The following is a 23,481-nucleotide window of genomic DNA, read 5'->3' on the forward strand; positions in this document are numbered from 1 at the left end:
GCAGCCTGCCTGTTCTCTGCCTGGTTTCTTGTAAAAATAGACAAACTGCAATACTGTAGGACTTGATTAATTTGCTGAAACTTAAGTGTCTAGTGCTGTCTGAGATGCCCTGGGTAGCCCTGCCCTGGCTTCTAGCTCCTGGTCCAGGAGGGACTCTTTTTCCTGTATGACCAATATTATAGCTATCAGCTTCACGTGGGTGCATCAGATGACCTAGGGCACCTCAAAAGAAACAGGATGCTTGTGCATGGGCAATTGAAGCGTCTTTCCTTGAAGTGTCTTCCCTGCTGAAGGTCTCTGATGAGCTGCTCCCTGTCAGTTTTATCCCACTGATGTTAGGGAATGTGTGCAGTCCAAAGGTGGGAGGAATCTTTTTGGTTTTGTGTTGAAAATACAAATTTTCTGCAATAAAGACTACAGTATACCTGTCAACTACCCCTCACCACCCACCACTGCAAATCGCTCTTTAAAATGCAAAGCTTGTACTTGTCTTCTGTTTGGTGAAGGCAGCATAGGCTTGAAAGACATCTTTTAGCATGTGGGAAGGAAAGACCAGGCAGCTCTTCAGGTTTCGACATCAGAACTCTTCCAAATTCCAGAGGACAGAGCATCTATAAAATATATTTTCTTTACATATTGTCTTTTATGCTAGGATTGACAATTTAAATCCTTGGGGGTTTGATTATATTGTGATGAGACACATGGTAAGATAGCAAGTCTGATTTACTAACTTCGTGTGTCTTGGTCTTGGGTCTGTGAGCACTTAAATGAGGATATATAAGTTTATCAATTGTTAACTTGCTAATGTAATCAGCCTATTTGTTATGTTGCCCAGTAATGATGATCTGTAGGTACATCACTGTTGAGTAAATGCTGGGGGAATGCTCAGCATGGCTTCTTTTGTATGCAGGGACAAACGGCGTGTCCTCAAGCTAAGATGGCAACTTAGGTGCTTGCAATGGGTCACTAGAAGTGTTATCTTCGTCTTCTCAAATGTGAAGATGGCACTATAGTGTGCTCGTGGATTTCAGCAGATAGCTGGGTCTCAGCTTCCTCATCCTGCTTATGGGCAACCTGGCAGAGTAACAGCTTCTTCCTTGGCAAATTCTCATCAGCAGGCCACTGACTCCTCTCTGCCTCATCGTGCTCTGCATTCACCTTATCTTACCACTTCTTTACTCCCCTAGAGTCTGTTTCCTCCTCAGTTCTCATTATTCTTTGCCATCCATTTTTCCTGTCATCTTTACTGCCTTCTTCCATACTCCTCTTCCCTCAGTTCTCCCAACCAGCTCCGGTGAATTTGGAAGTATCTTACTAATGATCTGTATTTTTTAAAATGAAGATGTTTTCTTTGACCCATTTCAGTCAGCAACGAAATACTGTTGTCTTCACCAGAGTCAAGTTTTCACCCTAAATCATACACATACACCTTCAAACACTGCCTGAAATTTTCAGGATATGTACAGGACACAACAAAATGGCATAAGCTGATGTGATTCGTACTGTTACTTGCATGCCCCCTTACTGTTACGTGCCTTATTATTTCTGTTGCTCCAAGTAGCCTTATCCACACATTGGGATCCCACTGTGTTGGAGACTGCTCAGACAGCTACAGAAAGCTCAGACTCTGCTCCTACGTGCTTATAGTAAAATTTCACTCAAAAACCAGCAGATGAATGGGAAGGGAACAAGATGAACAGAGTTCAGCAGAAAGCTAGAAGTCTCCAGAAATCTTTCAAGAGAGCAAATAAAATGTCTTGTCCTATATCTAGTTAATATTCCCTTTGACTTTGCAAGGGTGAGGACTCTTAAGATGAATACCAGAAATAGCAGGCTTAAACAGAGAATGGCCTGCAATGGGGTAAAATATATGGTGCCTGAAAATTCTCTTTTAATAATAAATGTTAATGAAGATGTGGGATACAGCGAAATGCTTTTAATTAAAATGCATTACATTAATATTGTCAGTTCACATTGTTTGTGAAATGAAGTGGAATCATATATTAAGGAGTAAAAAATAGGTGGATTTACTCTTTTACTCTACAAATTGAAATTCTTCCTTGTTAGATTTCCCTAGATATGCTCTCCTCATTTCCTAAAGAACTAAAAAATTATGCGTATGATAACTAGCATGAAATTTAAACATGAATAGTGCTAGTTCAGAAAACTGATCATTCTTTTTCATTTATTTTATGTAGGTTTCCTTTGCCTGATCTGTAAACATGTCCACAGACCTGCTATGTAAGTACATTTCCGTCATCCCACAGTGATTTTTTGTACCATGTGTTTTTATCAGATTCCCAGATGTGCTCATGATTGATGTCTTTTATCTTAAGTATAAAGTCTGCTTTTACATTTGCGTTTCTTCTGAGACATCTGTGGAACAATATTACCATTATAACCAACGGGATTATTCTTGGAGTAAAGCATGACTTAATATGAGTAAAATTGTAAAAATCTGGCCCATGTATAAGAACAGACTGGCTCATTGAGACTTAAAATTACAATTCTATCTAAAATGTTTTATCTGTCTTTGGCACAAATACTATCCCAGCTTACTACTGAGTGATGTGCTTGGGTTTTTTTAATCACTTTGTGAATTTAACTCCTGTGTTTCCAAGGCATCATTATCCAAGTCACACCCAAATCTCACGCTTCATCACTATTACCCATCCTTCTTTTTCAACAGCAAAGAATATACAAGTGGCATATCTTTATCCTTTGCTGTCGTAACTACCACAAAAATCTACTGCTCAGGTCTCCCCGATACTTGCACTCTCTTACTCCAGCCTAAACTATCTGCAGCATTAAGCACATTTTCTATGCTTATTTATCTGATCTACATGCTTTCTCTTGGAGTCCCTTCAGTGCCTCAGCTGCCATTTTTTATCATTGCCTCCGAGGGCTGCCCAGAGCAGTGCAGTATAAGAGAGGGGAATTTCAGAAACCTATTTTATCAGTCTCCAATACTTCCTCAGAGAAACAAAGAAAACAATTTTTTTCTGGTCAATAGCTGTAATCAGTTAATAAATATAAAACCATCAGTGGCTTACTGGCAGATAGCAGCTATCTGTGGAGGTGATATCTGAACTTCAAGTTATTTGTCAAAGTGCATTTTTGGAGCTTTATCTGCTAACTGGCAATTTTGGGGCATGCTTAAGTGCCATTTAGATACAGGGAGAACTCTAAAATGAGGAATGTAATATGCCTGACTGTATTGTATACAACAGGCAAAACTGCTGTCAGGAGTGAAATGTTAAAGAAAGGAGAAGAGGGCAGGGTGACTGCTTAGTGGTCCTGGTCAAGATGACTTAAGACTCCTCAACTCTACTCAGATGTTTAAGCTGGTTTGACTGTTTTAGCTAATTTATGCCCTGGCAGTTTCATTTTTCTCTCTTCATCTCAGTGTCAGCACCTGTCTTGTGCTTTTCCTAATGATCAGTAGGTTAGAGAAGTTGTCACCTGAGTAGAGGTTGAAGGAGTTGGGTGTGTTCAGCGTGGAGAAGAGAAGGCTCAAGGGGATCTGGTCATGGTCTTCCAGTACAAAAATGGTGGTTATGGAGAAGGAGGTGGAAGCACTCTTTCCCCAAGCATGCACCGTGACAGGACAAGAGGCAATGGCCACAAGTTGCTTCAGGGGAGGTGCTCCTGGATGTAAGGGGCATTTTCACCGTGGGATCAATTAAACATTGGAATAGGCTGCCCAGGGAAGTGGTGGAATTTCCCGCACTGGAAATATTCGAGATATGGCTTGACAGGGCCCTGGGTAATGCTAATCTAAGGGCCTGCTTTCAACAAGAGGCTGGGCTAGTTGTTTTCCACAGGTCTCCTGCAACTTAGATAATTCTGCAGTTCTGTATTTCCTTGTGTCCTCAGCTATCTTCTGTGCAATGATCAGTCATCCCTACCACCCTGGTCTTCTCAGTTATTGTACGGCTTGTGCTGTGGCAGGTCCTGTGATACTTGGTCATGCTAGAGGGATAGACGTTTGTCTTCTCACTTAGAGACGTGTGAATAGCCTTGAGGCAGTACCAGTGCTGAGGGGACTTTCCAGGTTCCAGCTGGTGGGAGTACACATGCATGTGGGTTCATGACAGCCAGGTAGTGCCTTGGAAAAATGTCAGTGCACAGGAGAACGCTAAAGAATAACATGGCAAACCTATACAGATGTGAAGTGGCTCTAGATCTTTATGTCTGTTTTTATATAAATAAATAGTACAGAGCCAGCCCATGAGCTTAGTACTGTCCTGTGCTAACAAGCAACACCAAGGCGTGTTTTGGGGATAACATCTACGAGGCTCTGTTCCAGGTAAGGAATTTGGATGTAACCAAACTGTTTGTGGGGGAAAAGGGAAGGAGGTGAGCAGCGTTTAGACACGTGGAGCTGATGCCAGGTGGTCTCGGCACCAGGAAACAGTCTCTGGCTCTTACTGTTTAGTAGTAGACATGTAGCCTAACCACCCAGTCCCTAAGCCTGACCACAGCATCATCTTTCACTACTGCTTGGTTCAATACAAGGTCAAATTCTAGAATTAAAAATCTTGTTCCAGGTCACACTAATGAAGACTAAATGTGTAATTAAAAAGAAAAAAATCTAACCAAACTGGAACAAAACCACTTAGATTCCTAGGAAAAAAACACTGCAGTCTGGGGCAAATTGCACAAAGAAAATGTCTTGGCTGCACAATACAAGGGCTGCTGCAGCTAGACCTCAAACTCCAGCAGCTAAGTCTTCAAGCCTGTGGAAATAAACCGAAAAAGCTGACATCCCAGTGAAGTTTCGGCATGATGAATTTGAGGTAGCAAGTGTTTCTCTGTTTTAGATGGAGAAGCTAAGGGAAAAAAAGAGAGAAGTTTATAAAATGTCTGGCAGCTACTGAGGCTCGGACGGTCAGGGAGTCAACGGACTTCCCTTGGAGCTTGTTTTTCTTTTTATCCTTGGATGAACTAGCGTGCAGTATATTATGCTGCCTGAATGTAGGGGTTTGTCACGGTTAGCGCCAGGGGCTGTCCCGGGAACGTAGGAAGGCGACGCGCGTGAATGGGGCACACGGTGGTCGGTAGGGCTCGAGCCCGCTCTTTGGGAAACCTGTCGCTGCTCCTCTCGACCCGGCTGGCCAAAGCCGTGCAGGAAAGGAGGTGGGTCTTTGATCTCTTTGTTGTAGCTGCTCCCTGGGAATTTGCTGAAATCAATGCCCTGTTTTCCTGAAGAAATGAATGGCTATGCCTAACTAGCTTTGTGAAGCGCGGGGGAATTCACCGCTTCTGTTTATTGACAGCTGAAAAGGAGCACATGGTGCTGAATGGGTCCTCTTGGGGAAAGAAAACAGAGCGGAGTTAGACTTAGTTGAACACAGGGGCATTTGGAAAAGTCTGCTGAAGGAGGATGGCATGGTTCCTGCCACCGTGTACTAGCATAGCCTGACTTTTTACTAAAAATGCCATTTTAAATAAGGTAAGGATTGTTTTGATTTCCCATACATAGTGTGCTTATGAAATGTTTGCATTTGTGTTCTCGAGTGCAAAAACAATGTTTGAATTGTATTCTGTCATGGGAAACACTTAAGTGACTCTTGTGCTGTTTCTAGCCTCTGTGTATGTTCGTTTGTTCTTTATCTAATGGTGATAAATGAATATGAAAAGTAATAGGAAATAATTTGGTATTTGGGTCTTGCAGTCAGGTCCTGAACATCAGTCATTTATATAGGGTATTATATGCAGTTCTTTATGTCTTTGAGAATCAGCCGAATTGCATCAGATGATTTCTTGACTGGTACAAATCGCTGCGTTAATACTTACGCACAAGGCAGTGACTAACAAGTGGGCCTTTCTGGCAGAAAATCTGGGAATCTAAAAGCCCTTGAAATGTAAGGATATATTTCCAAACTTCTGTTTTTATGCATAGACTCAAGGCAAGAGATGGACTTACCACTATGCTTGCTGGTTTTAGATGTACAGGTTTTTTTGTAAAGACAGCAAAGAATAGCAAGAGGAGGATGATAATGAAGAAGCAGTATTTTCTTCATGCGAGTCCAGAACAGTTTATCAGACCAAAGGAATTTGGCGTGTAATTCATATGTAAATTTTCTACTGAAAACAGGAGTTTCTGTATTAGTTTCTGTGGTGACTGAAGAAAAAGGTTTCTGAGCTCAAGTAGCTACAACTTTCAGGTGTGGCCAATTTATGACCACAGGAAAAAGAGTTAAGTAATGTCATTTCTTCCTTTGTCAGTTTAAGTGTAAGGGCAAGCTCCAAACAGAATAATCACTGTCATGCGAGTAGGAATTGCTGGTTTTGTGTTGCGAACCTGTTTCAAAGTACCTGTGTGTGCGTGCAGTTGTTTGAAAACTCTTGATTAATCCCCTCATTTTGGGGGAAGTGCTTGGGAAGTTTCACGTTTTATCAGAGTAGTTTTGTGTTCCTCAGTCTGGCATTTTTGCTTTGGGTGACTTTGAGCTAGTAATCTTAGTAGTTTTGTCTCATTTTGCTCTTCTCTGCAGCAGATAACTGATCTGTTTTTCTTGGAAGCATTGGGGCTCCTTATGCAAACATGCCTTCTTTAGAATACTTTGCTATCCTGAAAATGAAAATACATTGCTTAACTGCAAAGTGTCAGCATTGTTGCTTGTAGCGTCTGCCTTTAAATTTCCAAGATTTTCAGAGGGAAAAGCAAATGCATTTATGATTTTGACAGAGGTAAAAACATTGAGCTCAAGCAGGCTGATACTGATGTTTGTGAGCTCTGTTGTCATTATTGTTATCCAAATGTGTCAAGAGTGTTTTTTGACCTCACTTATGTGTATTTATACATGATAGATATTGGAAGGCGCTAAACTTTAAAGCTAATTTAAAGTTAACACTGAAGTTGGAAAGGAGATATATTTGTAGGTCATTTTAATGCTGTAGTCTAGATGTGTCATGAAAATGCTGACGGGTGAGGGTTTCTGGGTAGTTGTAATGGTGTAAATAGAAAAGAGTTACAGTTGTGGAAAGCTCAGCTGATCAGAGCTATTTTAATTAGTATAATGGAGAAGAAAGTCGATGATTCATGTGTGACATGGAAGGTGGCATTTGCTCTCTGTTACTTGGGCGATAAGGCAAGGCAGAGTGTGTTATGTTTAACTTACTGGACTGTGTTTAGCCAGAGGTGTGTAGGGAAGTACATGGGGATGTTTTGGCAAGACAGTTGTCCCTTTGCCTCTTCTAACATCGAGGATCTTTATAAAATATGAATATCGTTGTGACCTATTGGCAATGTTAAAGTGGAAGGAGTATAAAATAATTGATCTCCAGCCGATAGAGTAAGATATACCCAATACAAAGTGGGATATGGGATCATACACAGCTCTAAGTAAATATGCATGTTAAATGACCAGGGTTATACAAATACATATCTGAGGAATGGTGCATTTCCCCCAAGGTGATGCCTTTACCATCTGTTGATCTTGTTCTTCGAGCTAGGAAAGTATGAAAATGGGAACAAATTCTTTGCAATTTTGCTTTGCAAGGTTGCTTCTTAGATTCTAGTAATAGAGACCACTGTTATTTTTATTTTTGTGACTTTTGGAAATAGTTTAAAGAAACTACAAATTAATCAGAAACAAATGTAGAAAAAATATTTGGATTTTATTTAATCCCAAAGTGAGATGACTGTCAACAGGAGAATAAATAGGGCTTTATGGAGATACATTATAATCTGAATTTAGAGTGCTTCATCTGCAGGAAAAAATCTGCAATTTTTTCTAAACCCACAAATTTTTGCAACTCTTAGATGTAGTTCTCCAATAATACTCTATAATCACGTACTTTGTAATTCTCTATTTTAGGGAACTAGACTCAAGGCTGTCCTTATGCCTGAGGAGAATAGTTATTGTAAGGGAAATGTACTATACTGCTAATCTGTTGCTGCCAATTTTATTATCCTTTCTTAATCAGTCTGTTAAAGAAGCTCAGGTGGACATAATTTCTTTAGTACAGTATCAGTCAAGACGTTAGATAATTATCTTGTGGTTCCCATTGAAAGTCTTTAGAGTAGAAAAAAGAAGCATCTGTTAGATCTCAGGAAAAAGAGAACAAGTAAATGGAAACACAGTACGACACTTGCACGTGTGAGTATTTTTTTCAGACAAATACGTTTCTGTGTCTGTTCAGCAGCAGAGCTTCCCAATGTCTATGTTTTTTTTTAAAGAAATCGCATCATGGCATAAAAGAGGATAATAATTTAACAGGAACATAAAGGCTAAGGATGAGAGTGTCCTCCCCATTTTGTTCCCAGAGAAGCTGGGAATCGAGCATCCTTTTTCTGTCGGAAATTAGGCAAGTAATGACAGAAGTTGTTGGCTCTGTCCTCTTATGAAGGTGATGCATAGTAAGAGCTAAAGCTGTTCTGCTGCACTGTTAATGACCCTTCATTTACAAAAACCAATGCTTTTAAAAGAAGACTCCTACATTTCAGTATTTTAAATATATGCTTTAGGATTCATTAGTCAAAAAAGAAATTAACTTCTTTTTTGTTCTCTTGGGTGAATTGGAATACCAGTAGGAGGTTTGGACAGTTCAATGAGAAAGTTAACTGATTTTCCAGTTTTATTCAGACTTGGTTTCCACTGAATGTAATATGGATTGGAGTGTTCTTTCAGGATTGGCCCTCCAAGGTCTCAGCCCCCACCAGTCCTAAGTCTCCATGTATTTACTTCTCCACACAGACTTCCTTCTTTCATAATGTGCCTACTCGCACACCAGTAGAGCCGAGTGTACGGACTTCTACCTGCAGAAGTTGGTCCCATAGTTTTTACACTGCGCTTTTGTTCCCAGTAGCTGTAGCTTGCTTCGTTTAGTTATAACTGCCTCTAAAGACCTCAAGTTCTCCAGCTGCAGGATGAGTACAGCATCTCTTTGCTCTGTCATGCCAGACTTCCTCATTTTGTCCTACAGTAAACTCATATTTCCTTCTCCAAGGTGTGTCTATCTGCTTGGTTCTTTCTACCTGTAAACAGCTGGAAATATATCCCAGCCGCTAGTGTCTTTGCTGGGAAAGTTCCTGCAAGTCCATGCTGAAAGTTGTGTCACAAGCGGAAGAGCAAGAATCGATTTGGGCTGGTTTCCTAAGGAGAGGTGGCTTTTGTCACCGAGCCCTCCACCAGTCTCCTCCAGATGACATCTGGACTTGGTGGCCAGTAACAACCAAGTTCAGTGAAGGAGAGAGACACCCAACCTATGGTTCCCTTTTAAGGGAATGTTGAAAGGGTTGGAAATATTTCAACTAATTAATACTAAGTATTAGTCATTAGCATCCCTGCACTTTGTTTATCAGAATTGAAACTGTGGTGTTGACCTGCCATGAATAAAATTGTCAGCTGTATTAATGCACTTGATATGGTGTGTGTGGCTGCATGCATGTGTATTTATACATACATACATTTAGGAAAACATACGTACTTGGGCGTTTTTTTGCTAGAACAAAGATAGAAGATTCTGGTGTCTGTGTTAAATTACAACAGTAGCATTGGTGTTATCCACCAAAAAGGTCTGACACTAAAATAAATCAGCCAGCTTGCCAAAAATCTCCCCAAAAGAAAAGTGCTCAAGACCAAATAAAGCTACTTCTGCTGTGGGAGGCAAAACTGCTGTGGGAGGTGTAGATTAGGGGGGTCCAAAATGTGGCCTGGGAGCCACAGGGTGCTTATGAGTAGTTGAATATGACTGCCTTGATGGCTGTCTGTATTTCTGTGGACAGGGGAATTTTAGTTTTGCTGTCTGCAGTATGGAAGCAGTGCAGTTTGGACAGTGCTAGTGGAGACCTAAAGCAAGACGGTGTTGCAGCCAGGAGCCACAGCCTGGCACCAGGACCAGCTGCTGCTGACTGCTGTGGGGAGATGAGCAGAGCGCAACAGGAAGGTTTGGCTCTCAGGAAGCTTTTGCTGGGCATTAGGACCACGCTACGCTGACTGAGGCTGTTTCTCGTAAAAAATGGCAGTTGTTTCTGTGAATTTGCCGTTAACCTCCTTCCTTGTTTCTGGATCTAATTTTATTTGACTTCATGCCAAGCCAGTGGAGGGAGGGGGGAGAGAAGGAAAAAAAAAAAACCCCTGAAAAATCCAACTGTATTTTACAATTTGATTGTTTGAAATGTATTCAGCTTTCAGCAATGAGAGAAGTCTCTTTGTTTGCGCTGATTGCACATGTAAACTACGGGAAGTGACTTCACTTGAACTATGCTCGTTATGCATATGGGTTCTGATAGCAACCAAACCCCATGTGGTGTACCAGAAATGTGACACGTACATTTTAGTCCCAAGAATAACCAGAAAAAGATTATTTTTTTTAAAATTAGATTTCAATCAATCAGTCACTGCTTTGATCTCAGGTCATTTTAGATGAATGAACCTACCAAGAACTTTGATAAACCGGTTGCTCAGACTGCAGAGTGAAGTTAAACTTGATAAACACACCTACATACTTTCCCTGCTGTTTGTTTTTGGTTTTTTCCTTAACTTTGTGGGAAAGTCCTATAAGCTACTGCCCTTTCAGGCGTTCAAACAGTGAAGGTAACCTTTTTTTTCCCCTCCTAGCTGTGAAGTTTGTAAGATACAGCAGAGCACAGATATCCTGCTGCTGCACAGGCTTCATGGGATCCTGCTAAAGCTGCTGTGTGCAGTCACATTGCTGAATTTCACAGCCTGGCTGTGCTCTGTGAGGCTTCTCTAACTCTTTTGCTTCTAAGATTTGCCAGACAGAAGGAGCGTGGTAGAAAGCCTCGTCAGGGTTGGTGGGAGGATGACTTTTTATGGGAGGCTGGTTAAATTCCTTCTGGCTATGCCTGTCATAGTACTTCACGGTCACCGGGCAAAAAACTTACTGTTCCCAGATGTGCTTGACTGTCATGGTGATTACTCCCTATTAGGAACTAATAATGAATCATAGTTGTTGTTATCATTTATATGTTTGTATAACGAATAGTTTTGGAGTTCTAAAGAGTTTACATACTTAAACTCATGTCTGCCAGGAAAATACACGTGTGCTTTGCGTTAGAAGATTTCTTTACAGTCAGATAAGTGCAGAGTCTCCCTTCTAGAGGCATCCTTCCATAACAGCAGCCGTGCTGGACAGGATCATACCGCTGTGAGGCAGGAGCGGGTGCCTTGACGGATGATCTCCCACTGCTGGAGACCCAAGGATGTACCCTCCCTCCAAATCTTCCTCTTGGGAACAAAGGCAGGGGCACAGGGAGGGTGGGGGTGAGGTGAGGGAAAGTGTCGCTGCAGATCAGCGTCTGGGTCAGAATGCCTAAGGGCTGGGCTCACCTGCAGTGCTGGGTCCCAGTTTTAGGGAATTAGCTCGACCTGTCGAGCTGAACATACGGGGTGGTAGTAAGGCATGGTTGCTGTTTTATTTCTCTGTTTCTGTCTCCAAATATAGTAACTCATTTTTTAAGTTTTACATTTTAGTAGAGTGAGGTCATGTTCCTATGAACGTGTTTAATGTTAAGAATGATTGCTGGGACATTTGCAAACCACCTACCATTCTCCTCCTTGGGGAGAGGGGGCCCCAAAAGAAGCATTCACTCGCAGGGTGCTGCTCGTGTCCGCGCAGGACCAGGACTCCTCCTCCCCCTCCACCAGCATCTCAGGGGCTCTGGTCCGCTTGCCGGCAAGCCTGAGGATGGTAGTCAGCAGGGCAAGGCCTCAGTAGGGGAGCCGATGCTGCCCCAGTAGCATTTCCCACAGTGTCTGTGCTGGTGGCACCAGGTAGAGACTGTGAGGCTTTAGGGTCTCCGTGTGTCAAAGACATGGGAACCACTACTTGAAATCTATCAAAAGTTTTCCTCTCACGCACTTAGGAGTAAATATCCTTTCTTTTTTTTTCCCCCTTCTTTTTGGGGGGGGTGTTATTTTGGGTGCAGGGTTATGGAAAATACAATACCTGCTTCCCAAATAATACACTGTGTGGTGCATGAATGTGCAAGTTTGCAGTCTTTGCTCAGGTGAGCAATTACGATTGCAACATCAGCCTGGAGTGTGGTTTCCTGATTTATTTATTTATTCTTTTTTCTCTGCAGAGCTAAGCAGTTGTAACTCTCTGCTACTGCAAGGTTTTGTTGTATAAGATAGAAGAGATACGAAAAGGAGACATTGAAGAAATGTTCATCTGTTTTCGTGTTGGACTAGGGAATCTGTTATTACAGTTAAAAAGTGAAAATCAGTAGAAAATTTAGCATGACAAAATACCAGAAGTTATTGGGATTTGAATAAAATTCTTATCTTCTGAATTCTGGTAATTATAACGAGTTCTCTTTTACTATACTGTAAATAGGATTAATTATTAATCAGTTAAGAGTTTCAGCTCCTTTGTAAATGCACTTTGCACATCAAACTTCGGACATCTAAAGGCTTCTTTCATAAACATTTTTTACAGAGAAAATGTGTGGCAGTGGCCCACAATAATGGGAAAATAACTTGGGATTAACTGTTTGCTAATTGAGTATTTTTGAATTTTGCCAAATAAATTATATTGTGGAACAAGGTTTTCAAGCTTTTCCAGCAAGGAGTGCTGGAAAAACCACAGGGCAGGAAAACCTCGTGTACCTTTGTGTAAAAAGAACCAAGACTCGTACACTGCACATGCAATGTATATTAGACAGAAGATGTCCATAAGGTATGTATGCAGCATTCCTCTACGTGAAAGCTGAACAAGGCTAACGGAGCAGTACAGTTTTACTCTGGGATAAATTACTGTTGTTTGCTATGCAAATCTTATGATTGTAATTAGGCTAGGCTGTGTACACTGATCTTTGTTCCCTCTGCGTACGGGAGCTAATTCTAATGCTGCAAAACAGCACAGCAAATGTCAAGCACTGCTCAGCCGGACGATCGTTTCTCGCGGGGCGTCTTTGCTCGAAGTGGACGTTTTAAAAGGAATGATTTACCTCTGCCTTCACAGGGCACGTAAATCGTACCGCAGGAATCTTGTGGGCCACTGAAGTGTTCAGGTACCGTAAAGTTTCGCTTGAAAGTAGAGGTTGGAGAAAAAGCAGGAAGGACTGCCTGATAAGCATCTTGTTTTTAGCAAACTGGTTTTAAAAAGTGGTGTTCTGCCACTGATTGGTTAAGGAGCTGGTGGTATGTTCGAGCTATCACAACAGTGATTGCAGTTCCTAGTATGGCTATGTATAGCTCCCGTTATCTCTGCAGCCGGACTTTGTGTAACTGCAGCCTGTGGCTCCTTGCCCACGCTAATGAGCTCTCCCCGAGGCCGGGCTTGTGCCTGCGGGGGTGGCACAGTGCTCGGATGGTGCTGCTGTTTTGGAAACCCGAGTTTGTTAACTGTGCTTGAGTCCAGGTGGCCCGAGCCACCGTACCAGCTTGGCCACTGCTGGCCGCGGGAGCTCATCCCTGTGCAGCGTGGCTGGTCCCAGAGCCGTCTGGAGGACAGGGCAAGTTGGCCGCCGAGGCTGCCAGGCTGTAGTCTGCAGCAAAGGAGAGCTGTCACCTAGACCTGGACTGGGGGGAAGCACCACCACGGTAAGGACAGTACAGGTGAGCCACACTCACAGACCGTTCTCCTCCCTGGGAACGTGGCCGACGGTGTTTCAGTCAGCCCATGTGGTGGGAGTGTGTCGTGCAGACAGCAGGTGTCATTTTTCTGGTGACCCAAGGAGCAGGGGAAAACCTTAGCTGCCGACCATGCCTCCCGATGGCTGGGCAGAAGCGGGAGCAGATGCATTCAGGCACAGGGGTACCAGGCTGGGGGCATACAGGAGATGTACCCTTCTCTCATCCCGTTCAGCAGCCGTTGGCAGGGCACAAGCGCCTCGTCCATGTGATAAGGTGGTGGCTGCACACCCACAACCTGGGCAGAGTCTGCACCTGAGCCAGGCTCTTCTGTATGTGTGCCTCCCCACCGCTGCAGTGGAGTTCAGCAAAATAAAAATCTTATCAGCTACAGGATCTATTAGCTTGTGTAGTTTTATCTACAGGTAGATAAAAACGGCATTATTTGGAACTTTTTCAGAATCGTTGCAAAGACAGAGAGAAAGAATGAAGAAATACCCTCTAGGGCACAATATAGCACTGCTGCTCTAAAGATCTAGTAAATGACACGATTTGTTTTTTAACAGCTTGTAACTCCTGTGAATCTCGTTTGTTGCCTACTCATCTAAATAACAGCTAAGTGGAGGAACAGAGGCAGTTTTACTTCTTCTTGCATGCTTGCACATTATCAAGTATTCCTGTAAACATTACATCGAATCCATTAATTTTGTTTGTGTAAATACAATTTAAGGGAGCAGGGAAACTGTAAAAGCATCAAGTAAGGTACTGAAGTGCCTAACAAAAAGCAGAAAAAGATCTTCACAGAAAGTGATTTTTCTATCAATGTGTATTTCATTTCTAGTGCTAATACTGCAAAGTGTGTGTTGTTTCCATAGCTGGATGCTCCATATTTCAGAACAGGTTAGAGTGTGTTCTGAGGCTGTTGAAAAAATTATGTTTTACTTAAGGAGCCAAGTTAAAAGGGGGTGTAAAATCTGTGTGAGCTTTGCAAACGGGTGCCATGCTGCAGCTATGATAATGTGTACATTCCTTCCCCAATGGCATCTGTAATTTAGCACTGAAATACAAAGGATCGTGAGTTGGTCTGTAATTATCACCGAGGAAGAATATCAACTTGACGGTTTTGCGCTGTTAGTTTTGGGGGAAGAAATTGCAAAGACCCCTGTTCCCCAGGGTAGTCCCTAAAGTTATTATATTTACAGTGGCTCAATCCTGTGCTTCTGGTACACCTGGCAATTTTTAGTGTGCAATAAATTCAGAGTCAGGCTACTAACACGTTGGTGTGGGGTCAGAAATACTGTGTAGCGAATGTTATTCCGGGATGCCTGTTAAACAACTAAATCAGCTAGTTATCTTCATATCCCATCCAATGAAGCACAGAAAATCCTAGAACAAGCCCTGGGCAGGTCTGGATATTTCAAGGTGCTGCACAGTGATGCCAGGTCAGAATCCCAAGCCCTACTAGCAAGGTGCTTAAAAAACACTTCCAGCTCTGCAGCTAATTTCATTCAGTGCTAGCTGATGGCTTCATCAGGCCAGTTAGGTGTGCCTCCTGGGGAGCCGTCTCTGGGGCCCCTAAGCTCGGCGGCATGTTCAGCACCCGTTCAGATGCAAAGCGGTTCCTGATTTTGGAGGAGCACCTCCCAAGCGCCCGTGCCACATGAATCATTTCAGACCTTACGTCTTGGCTCCAGAGGACCAAGGTGGGTTAGCTAACAGGGCACTCATGCTGAATTTGGAGGATTCAAGGGAGACCCTTTTCCCCTTCTTTCCCTTTCCAGCCTTCCCATGAGCTGCCCACCCTGGGGCCTCTGTGGTGGGCACTGCCCTGGGACGGCTGGAAGGTTTGCACAGGAGCTCAGTTGTGATGAATCACAGAGGCATGGCATGGATTGATAAGGTCGTGTACTTTACGATTAGATACATCCTCCCTTTAACAGCGGTTCTTTGTCTCTATTTTGCTTTTGGTAATGTGTTTCGGCAGTTTGCATACAATGACTCTCCAAGCAGGAGCTGTTTGACTTGAGACAAAGTTGCTATTATTCTAGGTAAGCTCAGGAAGCCTTCATAATTTTGTTATGCCCTTGCCCTCAGAAGACGTAGATTGTTGGCAATTTATTTAAAAGCCAATTAAGTTAAATCACCAAGAAAATATTTTTTTTCTTACAGCCTAGCTGTAAAGGACTTTCAGGTGCATAAAGTAGTGTGTAACGAGAAAAATGCACCCTGCAGCTGTATTATTTATTTTTTGTGCGTATTAAGTGGTGGCTTGTAGAGTGGAATGTTCTTTATCTATAGCACTAGCAAAAAAAATCATGTATTTCAGCTATTCGTAGTGCAGGTGTGCAGTCTGGGAGCCATGGCAAAAGCAAACTAATACATGGTCCCAAAATTATTGAAAAATATGGACTACTGCCATGCCTGCGACCTGGCCAACATGTAAGTCTACCTCCTCATTTAGAGTTGATGGAGAGCCCAAAGAACTCGGTAGGAACACTTCAGGCTTATTTGGGGAGATTTTGGACTAGACTCTCGAGTTGTTTAATTTAGTCAGGTGCCTACTTGTGTTTACAAACTGAAACCTTTTCAAGCTACCCTGAAAATTGCATTTATGATGCTACTGTCCTTTCTCAAAGACCGTCTCCGATGTCTCTCCAGGCAGTGTCTCCTGAGCCTTTACGCTTCTCTTGACCTCTCTTTGGCTACGAGCCCCTGTCTGTGGTGAAGCCTCACCTCTCCTGCCCCAGTCTCTGCTACAGCATCCTGTGGCTCCCTTGGACTCTCTCGGCTGTTCTGGCTCCCCTCCTCTGCTGCTTATTGTCGCTTACTGAATAGACTTGCTCAGCAGAGTTTTTAGAAGTAAAACAAAATGAGGTAGTCATGGATGACCAATATCAGCTTTTCCTTTTAACTCAGTCGTAAAGCATTGTTGGCTCGCTGGTTTGGTTTCTACTGTCTATAAAAAGGTTTTGTGCAAGAAGTCCCGTTTTTCCCATCGCCCTGTGTGACACCAGTGCCGGGATGACCTTCTGCTGGAGAGTATCATTGCTGAGTTGTGTCGCTGCTCCGAATGAGTTTCCCTGGCAACCAGTTTGAGCTACACTGAACCAAAAATATCTCACTGTGCTGGGGGAAAGTCAGTTTGCAGCCGTGCATTTCTCATTAACGACTTCTGTATGGTTTGTGTGTTCAGCCTGCAGATGTCATTACTGGGAACCGATGACTGGGAGATGCAGCAAGCCCCTTTTGCTTACTTCCACAGGCAGCACAGTCTACGAGAAGGCTGCCTTTGTGTGATTGTCAACTGAGTTGTGACTTTAAGACCCATTGTACTCGTTTTTCACGGTAGACCGAGGGTCTCGTCTTCTACTGAGAATGGTCTGTGCAGGCTCACAAAGTCACAGTGATCTTTCTTGGACTCCTTGGATCTCTGCAAATTACCTTGATTATTACTAGCAACTTTGTCCTTCTCACTTCTATATAAATATATGCACCTTGATTTATAGGTGTGCATGCTGCAAGCTCCAGTTTTGCTGCCTTCCTAGTCACCAAAGGTAGAGTTTGTGACACCTCCAAATGAGCTTGTATATAAATCTTTGGAGGTCAGGACTCACCAATTCTCACAGGAGAGAATGCACAAACTGGAGGTCTTGTTTCAAACCTTCCTAGTTCGGTTTTGGCTTGCAGATAAACTTTTCACTACCTAATGTAGAATAGTGGTGTGAAGAAAAGCATTGGTAATTCAAGATGTGTTCTCAAGGTGACAAAATTAGAAGAGACTAAATTGGAGAGCAGTATGTCATTTTTAGTAACAGGTTCCCTTTTCTGGATTTGTAGGGTGTGAGGATTGCGGTAAAAGCCTTATAGGAGAATGCAAACTCCACGGACCACTCATCAGGGCTAAAGATAGGGTTATTCCTAGCCGAGCCCGTCTCACCCTACCTCATTACCTCACTTTGCGAGTGTTGGAGCTGCGAGCTGGAAACCAGCAGAGTAAGTATTTTAGCTCTTTTTCCCACAGTTGAGAAAGAGGAGGCAAAACTACTAACACTGGCTTGTTTTCATGAATAACTCAAGGCATAATCATTGGGTATTAACAGTATGAAGACTACTTTATTTTCAGCTGAGCGCAGCTAAAGCTTACATTCAGCTACTGTTTTTTATGACTGATTTCTAGTAACATCGATGCATAGACTGGCGGCAGGACATTAGCCAGAGCTGGTGTGACACTTAACTGTGAGCAATCAGTTAGCTCTGTTCAGTCAATACAAGTTTAATGAATGTTGAATTTGTATCTAATAGTAACAGCCATGCACTATTACTTTTTTTTTTTTCTTTTCCGAAGCATGCAAAACAGGAAAGAGTATTCAATAAGAGGTCAGAAACAAAATGGTAAATTACATCCCTCATCCACCCCCTGCAAACTCAAAAGAACACAGGGGGTTAATTTACCTTTTGCAACATCTTCAGTTCATGTCATAGGAAGACTGTTGTTTCCTTCTGAGGGCAGGGCGGTTTGAATGCCTAAACTTGAACAAGGGAACTACATCCTTAGTGTGCGAATTTTCCACAGTTACCTGTGTAAAATTAGTCCTGCCTAGATTTCATTTCAGAAAGAGAATGACAAGAGGCCTGTTATCTTGCACCATTGGTATTAGGCAGGGGAATAACTAGAATGATTAAGACGGCTAATGCTGTGTTTTTATAGATTCTCTCCACTCATATTGGGAGAGAACCACCTTGTAAATTATGCCAACAAACAGAGCACTATGATAACATCAGCTTGTAGATTGAAGAATATCTGCACATTCGTGTTGCATATTCAGTTTAATATCCTGTCATGGATTTTTAGGCACTTTTGTATTCAATGTAATAACCCATTTTAAAAAAAATCTCTGTACATATTTACATCATTTTCAAATTCTTCCCGTTAGAATTACTTACCTGGGTTATTTGTCTAGAAGAAGAATTCATGTGTTCAGCGCTATTGTGTTTATTTCCACTTTCACAACTGTAAATATATAAGAAATAGTTTGTGATGTCTATACTAATATTAGACTGGTCTTTTTTTTTATTCACAGTCCTTGGAGTATTTGCAAAGAAAGTAATACAGAAGAGAACGCAGTTTGGTCCTTACATTGGTCAACTGTCTACAAAACTGACCCGCTATGATGAGAGCAGGCTAGTCCTGCAGGTAAAAACCCGGTGACTTACTACGAAGTGCATATGTGTCTTTAACAGTTCATATGTATTTATGTATTTTAACCAGTCAGTTTGCCTTCTGATCTAGTTAATTAATTGTACTTCTGATCTGTATGTATGAATGCAAATCACATTATTAGACAGCACAGCATAACCTGAAGTACCAAAATGTTCCTGTGTATTGTGTTTTCTAGAAGTTTGCTTTCCTGCTTTCTAGTTTTACCACTTCCAGGGTGATTTGCTTGTCAGTCTAACAGCTCTTCATAAACTTTTCGCAGAGCATGGCTACTGAAAGTATCCAAGGATAGCACTGTCTTCCCAGATAAAACAAAAGGATTTGTGCTTAACACCATGCCACTGGGAGGGTTAAGTTTGTGCACTGAGTTAGCAGTAGTGGCAGAAATGTGCACTAAGGCACCTGCTTAGCAGTGCAGGGATGGGGAAGCATTCTTAATGATGTGATTAGATATAAACTTTGACACACAGTGCACTAACTCAGTTTATTTAGTCAGATTGTTATTTAGGGCTGGTAATATCCCTTGCTGCATGTGCAGATACTGATCGTCTCATCTGGACCGTGACACTATTGTTTGTACTTTATCCAGCACAAATAATGGCCTCTCAGGAGCAGCCTATCTTAGACATATCTGCATGCACATCCTTTCCCACAGGAATTCCTTGGGAGTGATAGTTGATCATAATCCTCTATGCTCCAGTCTCTGCATTTTGCGGCACGGGGTCATGCCTCGGCACACCTCACTGTCATACAGTGAGTCCATGGTCAAGCCACAGCCTCTGTCAGGACTTCCTGACAGGTCACAGTTCTTCCAGAGCCTGCGTTTCATATCAGGCCCTCTCACCCCCCAGGAGAGAGGTTCCAGCAGCAACTGTCCTGTGACATGCTTTATGTCTTCATTGGAGCTTTCTCTGGAGGCTTGGGACTGGAAAACACTGTCTGTTGTGGAGGAAGGCATGGAGATACAGATACTTTTGTTCTCAAATGAAATTACAGAAGTAACAGCTCAGTAATCGCTGTGAACTTCATTTGCTCATGGAAGTCATGTGAATGGTCTGCCAGGAAAGTAACATTGTCCTTCTGTGGGATTTTCATGGCATGTTGACACCAGAGAGGATTTGTTCTTCTCAATAACTAAATTTCTTCTGTCTTTATGAGACACTTTAATTGCTACAAATGCAGAAAATGTACTTCTTCTCTAACAAGCTTGCGAGCTTGGATGAGCTGAGCACTCAGTTCCTTCCTCTTCACCAAGCCATTGTAAACCACACCCTATCCTCTATCAGATAGTCAGCCCCATTTGCTTAAAAGTATACAGTGATAAGCACAGCTCTGGCTGATGAATAGACTGTTTCTTCAGGAGACTAGAGTCCCAGATTTCCTACATGACAGCAGTAGCTGCCTTGACTTCTCCCTCATTCTGAGTATGTGACCAAACTTGTCCAACAGGCAGGTGATTTCATCAGAAACATGACGAAGTTAGATAAAATAGGTCCCAGAAGCAATGGAAATGCAACTTGTTTTGCAATTAATTGCTCACTTACATGGTTAGTAGACCAGATACATGCTGTGCTGACATCTGTTGTGTAGCTTCAGCTGTCCGTGTTTGAGACTATATTGCAGAAAAGCAACTGTCTTGTACGGGGTCGGGAGCATTTGCCTCATAGAGGCATTCTCTTGGAAAGGAATCTAGGAAGAATGAAGTAAAGCAAAAAGAAAGAGATCTTTCTGGCACAATTGTTCATTTGTATTTACTTTTGCATTGTTAAGGGGAAAAATAGAAGACTCTTAAAATGCTATTATATCATATGTTACCTCTCTGGACTTACTATACAAGTTACACAATTGTTCCATGCAAAATGTAGCATTAATACGGCACTAAAGTTTGAGATTATCAAGTACTCAGGAAGTACATTAAGGCATAAAGCTTATCTTTCTACCTGCCTTCACTTAGTTCTTATAATATTATCTTTATATAACATAAAAATGATGAAATCTAAACTGGAAATACATACAAAGGCCTACAATTATTTTAGTAGCTGGGTGCTCGGCAGGTATTCGTTCTTCACTTTCTTTTGCACTCAGTGTTCTTTAAGAGTGATCTATTTCAAAACAACCACGATTTCAAAGGACGTATGACCAAGGCAGGGTATATAATGGGTAGCCATGATTCCAAGTTAAAGAAAACTAATGTGCCTCTATACAGGACTTGGTTTTATCGTGTTCATTCTCCTGTCCTCCCCCTTTTGTTTCAGGTACTGAAAGATGGAGGAAAGTACTTTCTGGACACTCCCAATGAAGACTGTGGAAACTGGATGATGTTTGTCCGGCTAGCCCGGAACCAAGAAGAACAGACCCTTGTGGCTTATCAGCACTGCGGAGAAGTCTACTTCACAACTGTTAAGGTAGTTAAACCCACATTGCTTCACCAGTCATCCAAATGGAAATTCATAGGCAAAGGTTCTGAAAGGCTAACCCTTTTACAGATGAAAGATTGATTATACTCAGGCAACTGGATCTTTTTTACATACCACCTTTTACATCACTTATTCCATAGTAAAGCAAGCAGTGTATGGGGTTTTCCAGTAAAAGGCAGTGTGTACTTACTGTTGTGGGTAGTGAAGAAACTGAGCAGAACGAAACAGAAATATCATTCATGATGGCGGTGTTTAAACGTGAATGTTGTAAAGTTCTTCAGTTCCAGATGGGTACGTGGTGAGATTATCTAGCAGTGTTACATTCAACAGTACTTAATCCTGGAAAGAAGAAACACATTCCTTTCCTTTATTACCTTTTTGGACACACATTGTATTCTGAGCACACTACCAGGTGCTCAGGAACAGGGTGCTAAGTAGAATCTTTATGTACTATTTTCCACTCTCATTAAATCTGAAGACTTAACTGCACAACTTACAGTACTGTCACGTTGCCATGAAATGATCAGTTTATGTTAGAGATTCTGGACTGCGGCTTTGTCTGAGGAGAGAGAACAAAGTACGCTGTATTTATAAATGACACTGGAACATACAGCCTTGATTTTTGTTGTTTTGGCCACTTTCTCAGGCAAAGTTTGTTTTAATCAGAACTTACTCTTTTGTACGCTTAGGAAACTGAAGTCTGTATGTTGAACTTTCATTGTTTTCCTTTTTTATTCTTAAGTTAATGCTTGTATATCATTGTGGGCAACATTAACAAAAAAAAAGAGAGAGAATACTAGTCAAAAGAAGTTACTGTGGGATTAAAATCCAGCATTTCAGTTTTATTTCCAAAATTGGCACACATTTCTGTGGGATAGTAGTGTTAACTTTTGTTCCTCCATTTTTCTTTCTCCATCTGCAAAGTGAGAAAAATATTTACCGCACAGTGATGGTGTGAGAATAAGTTAATGCTGAAAACACTTTTATAAAGTCTTTTATAACAGTGTTACATATAGTTGCTTTTGGATGAATAATAAAATAATTTAAAAAAAAGAAGAAAATCAATGTAAAACAGTATATGCTAATCTGAGACAGTGTTCAGGCTGTGTTTGAAGTTCTGATGCAGTCCATACCATTTGAGATTTCAATTTGATTTTTCAATGCATACTATACGTGTAGAACTGACAGGATTAATACTACTATATTTGGGAAGCATGAACACACGCTCTTCAAAGCAGTTGTAGTTACAAACTGGTAATTTACAATTTCCAGTGTAATTTAAATATTATTGAACCAGCTCTCTGCCGACTTCAGCAGAACTTTGCTCACTGGCATTAATGGAGAGTTGCATCCTATATACTGACATGAAGAGTATCTTAGGATGAGGAATGTGTCTTGGAACTGTGCTGTGTATCATTGGGAATTACTTTGGTTTTCTTGCTCCTAAGTCCCAGTATCATTCACAGTACTGTGGCATCCTGCAGATTGTCCCCCAGTCAGTGAAAGTGATAGGCTTTTGCTACACTTAGGCACACCCTGCTGGTCATGTCATGAGGCTGCCTTAGGGCTGGTTATGAAGATAGTTTCTCAAGATACTTTGAATAAAGTCTCTTAAGTTGGGAGTAGAAGGATTGAATCCTCTCCCAACTGTTTTTACAAAGAGATGGGGTTTCAGTGACATGAAGCTGCAGCTACAAAAGCATACATGTAAATGGCATGCTAACAGCACCGTTAGCGTACTTGCTGACCTAATGACTGCAGTCCCTAGAAATAAGTATTTTTTAAAAGTATAGAATTATGAGGAAGTAAAAATCATCCATGGTTGCTATCTGTCTGATCACAGGAGAGTTTCATGTGGGTGCTACCATAGCTTTCTGTTATTGTCACAGGTGAGACAGAATAAATGACAACTTGTAGTGGATTTGGATACTGGTGTTTAATCTCAGTTTTACTGAGAATGAAACTTTTACCTTACTTGACTATTTCACACACTTGCTCTCCCTCCAAAGTCACATTGACTAGGTCTCAGCTTCCCACAGAGGAGGCTCTGCAGAGGGACCTGGACAGGCTGGATCGATGGGCCGAGGCCAACTGTATGAGATTCAACAAGGCCAAGTGCCGGGTCCTGCACTTCGGCCACAACAACCCCATGCAACGCTCCAGGCTTGGGGAAGAGTGGCTGGAAAGCTGCCTGGCGGAAAAGGACCTGGGGGTGCTGGTTGACAGACGGCTGAACGTGAGCCGGCAGTGTGCCCAGGCGCACACTGGCCAATGGCATCCTGGCCTGTATCAGAAA

The 23,481-nt window shown here is 42.0% G+C and overlaps 1 protein-coding gene across 1 annotated transcript in view; it reads left to right on the top strand.

Moving 5' to 3' along the window:
* Nucleotides 1-13,682: 13,682 nt before the first annotated feature.
* Nucleotides 13,683-23,481, top strand: part of PLAGL1 (PLAG1 like zinc finger 1) — a 17,071-nt gene continuing 7,272 nt past the window's right edge. The window contains exons 1-4 of the mRNA XM_009281561.2: nucleotides 13,683-13,734; nucleotides 17,388-17,543; nucleotides 18,632-18,744; nucleotides 21,024-21,173. Of these exons, the coding sequence (XP_009279836.1) occupies nucleotides 13,683-13,734; nucleotides 17,388-17,543; nucleotides 18,632-18,744; nucleotides 21,024-21,173 (471 nt within the window). The remainder of the gene's footprint in view (nucleotides 13,735-17,387; nucleotides 17,544-18,631; nucleotides 18,745-21,023; nucleotides 21,174-23,481) is intronic.

Source organism: Aptenodytes forsteri, unplaced genomic scaffold, assembly GCF_000699145.1.
Source record: "Aptenodytes forsteri isolate BGI_AS27 unplaced genomic scaffold, ASM69914v1 Scaffold82, whole genome shotgun sequence".
Taxonomy (NCBI): domain Eukaryota; kingdom Metazoa; phylum Chordata; class Aves; order Sphenisciformes; family Spheniscidae; genus Aptenodytes; species Aptenodytes forsteri.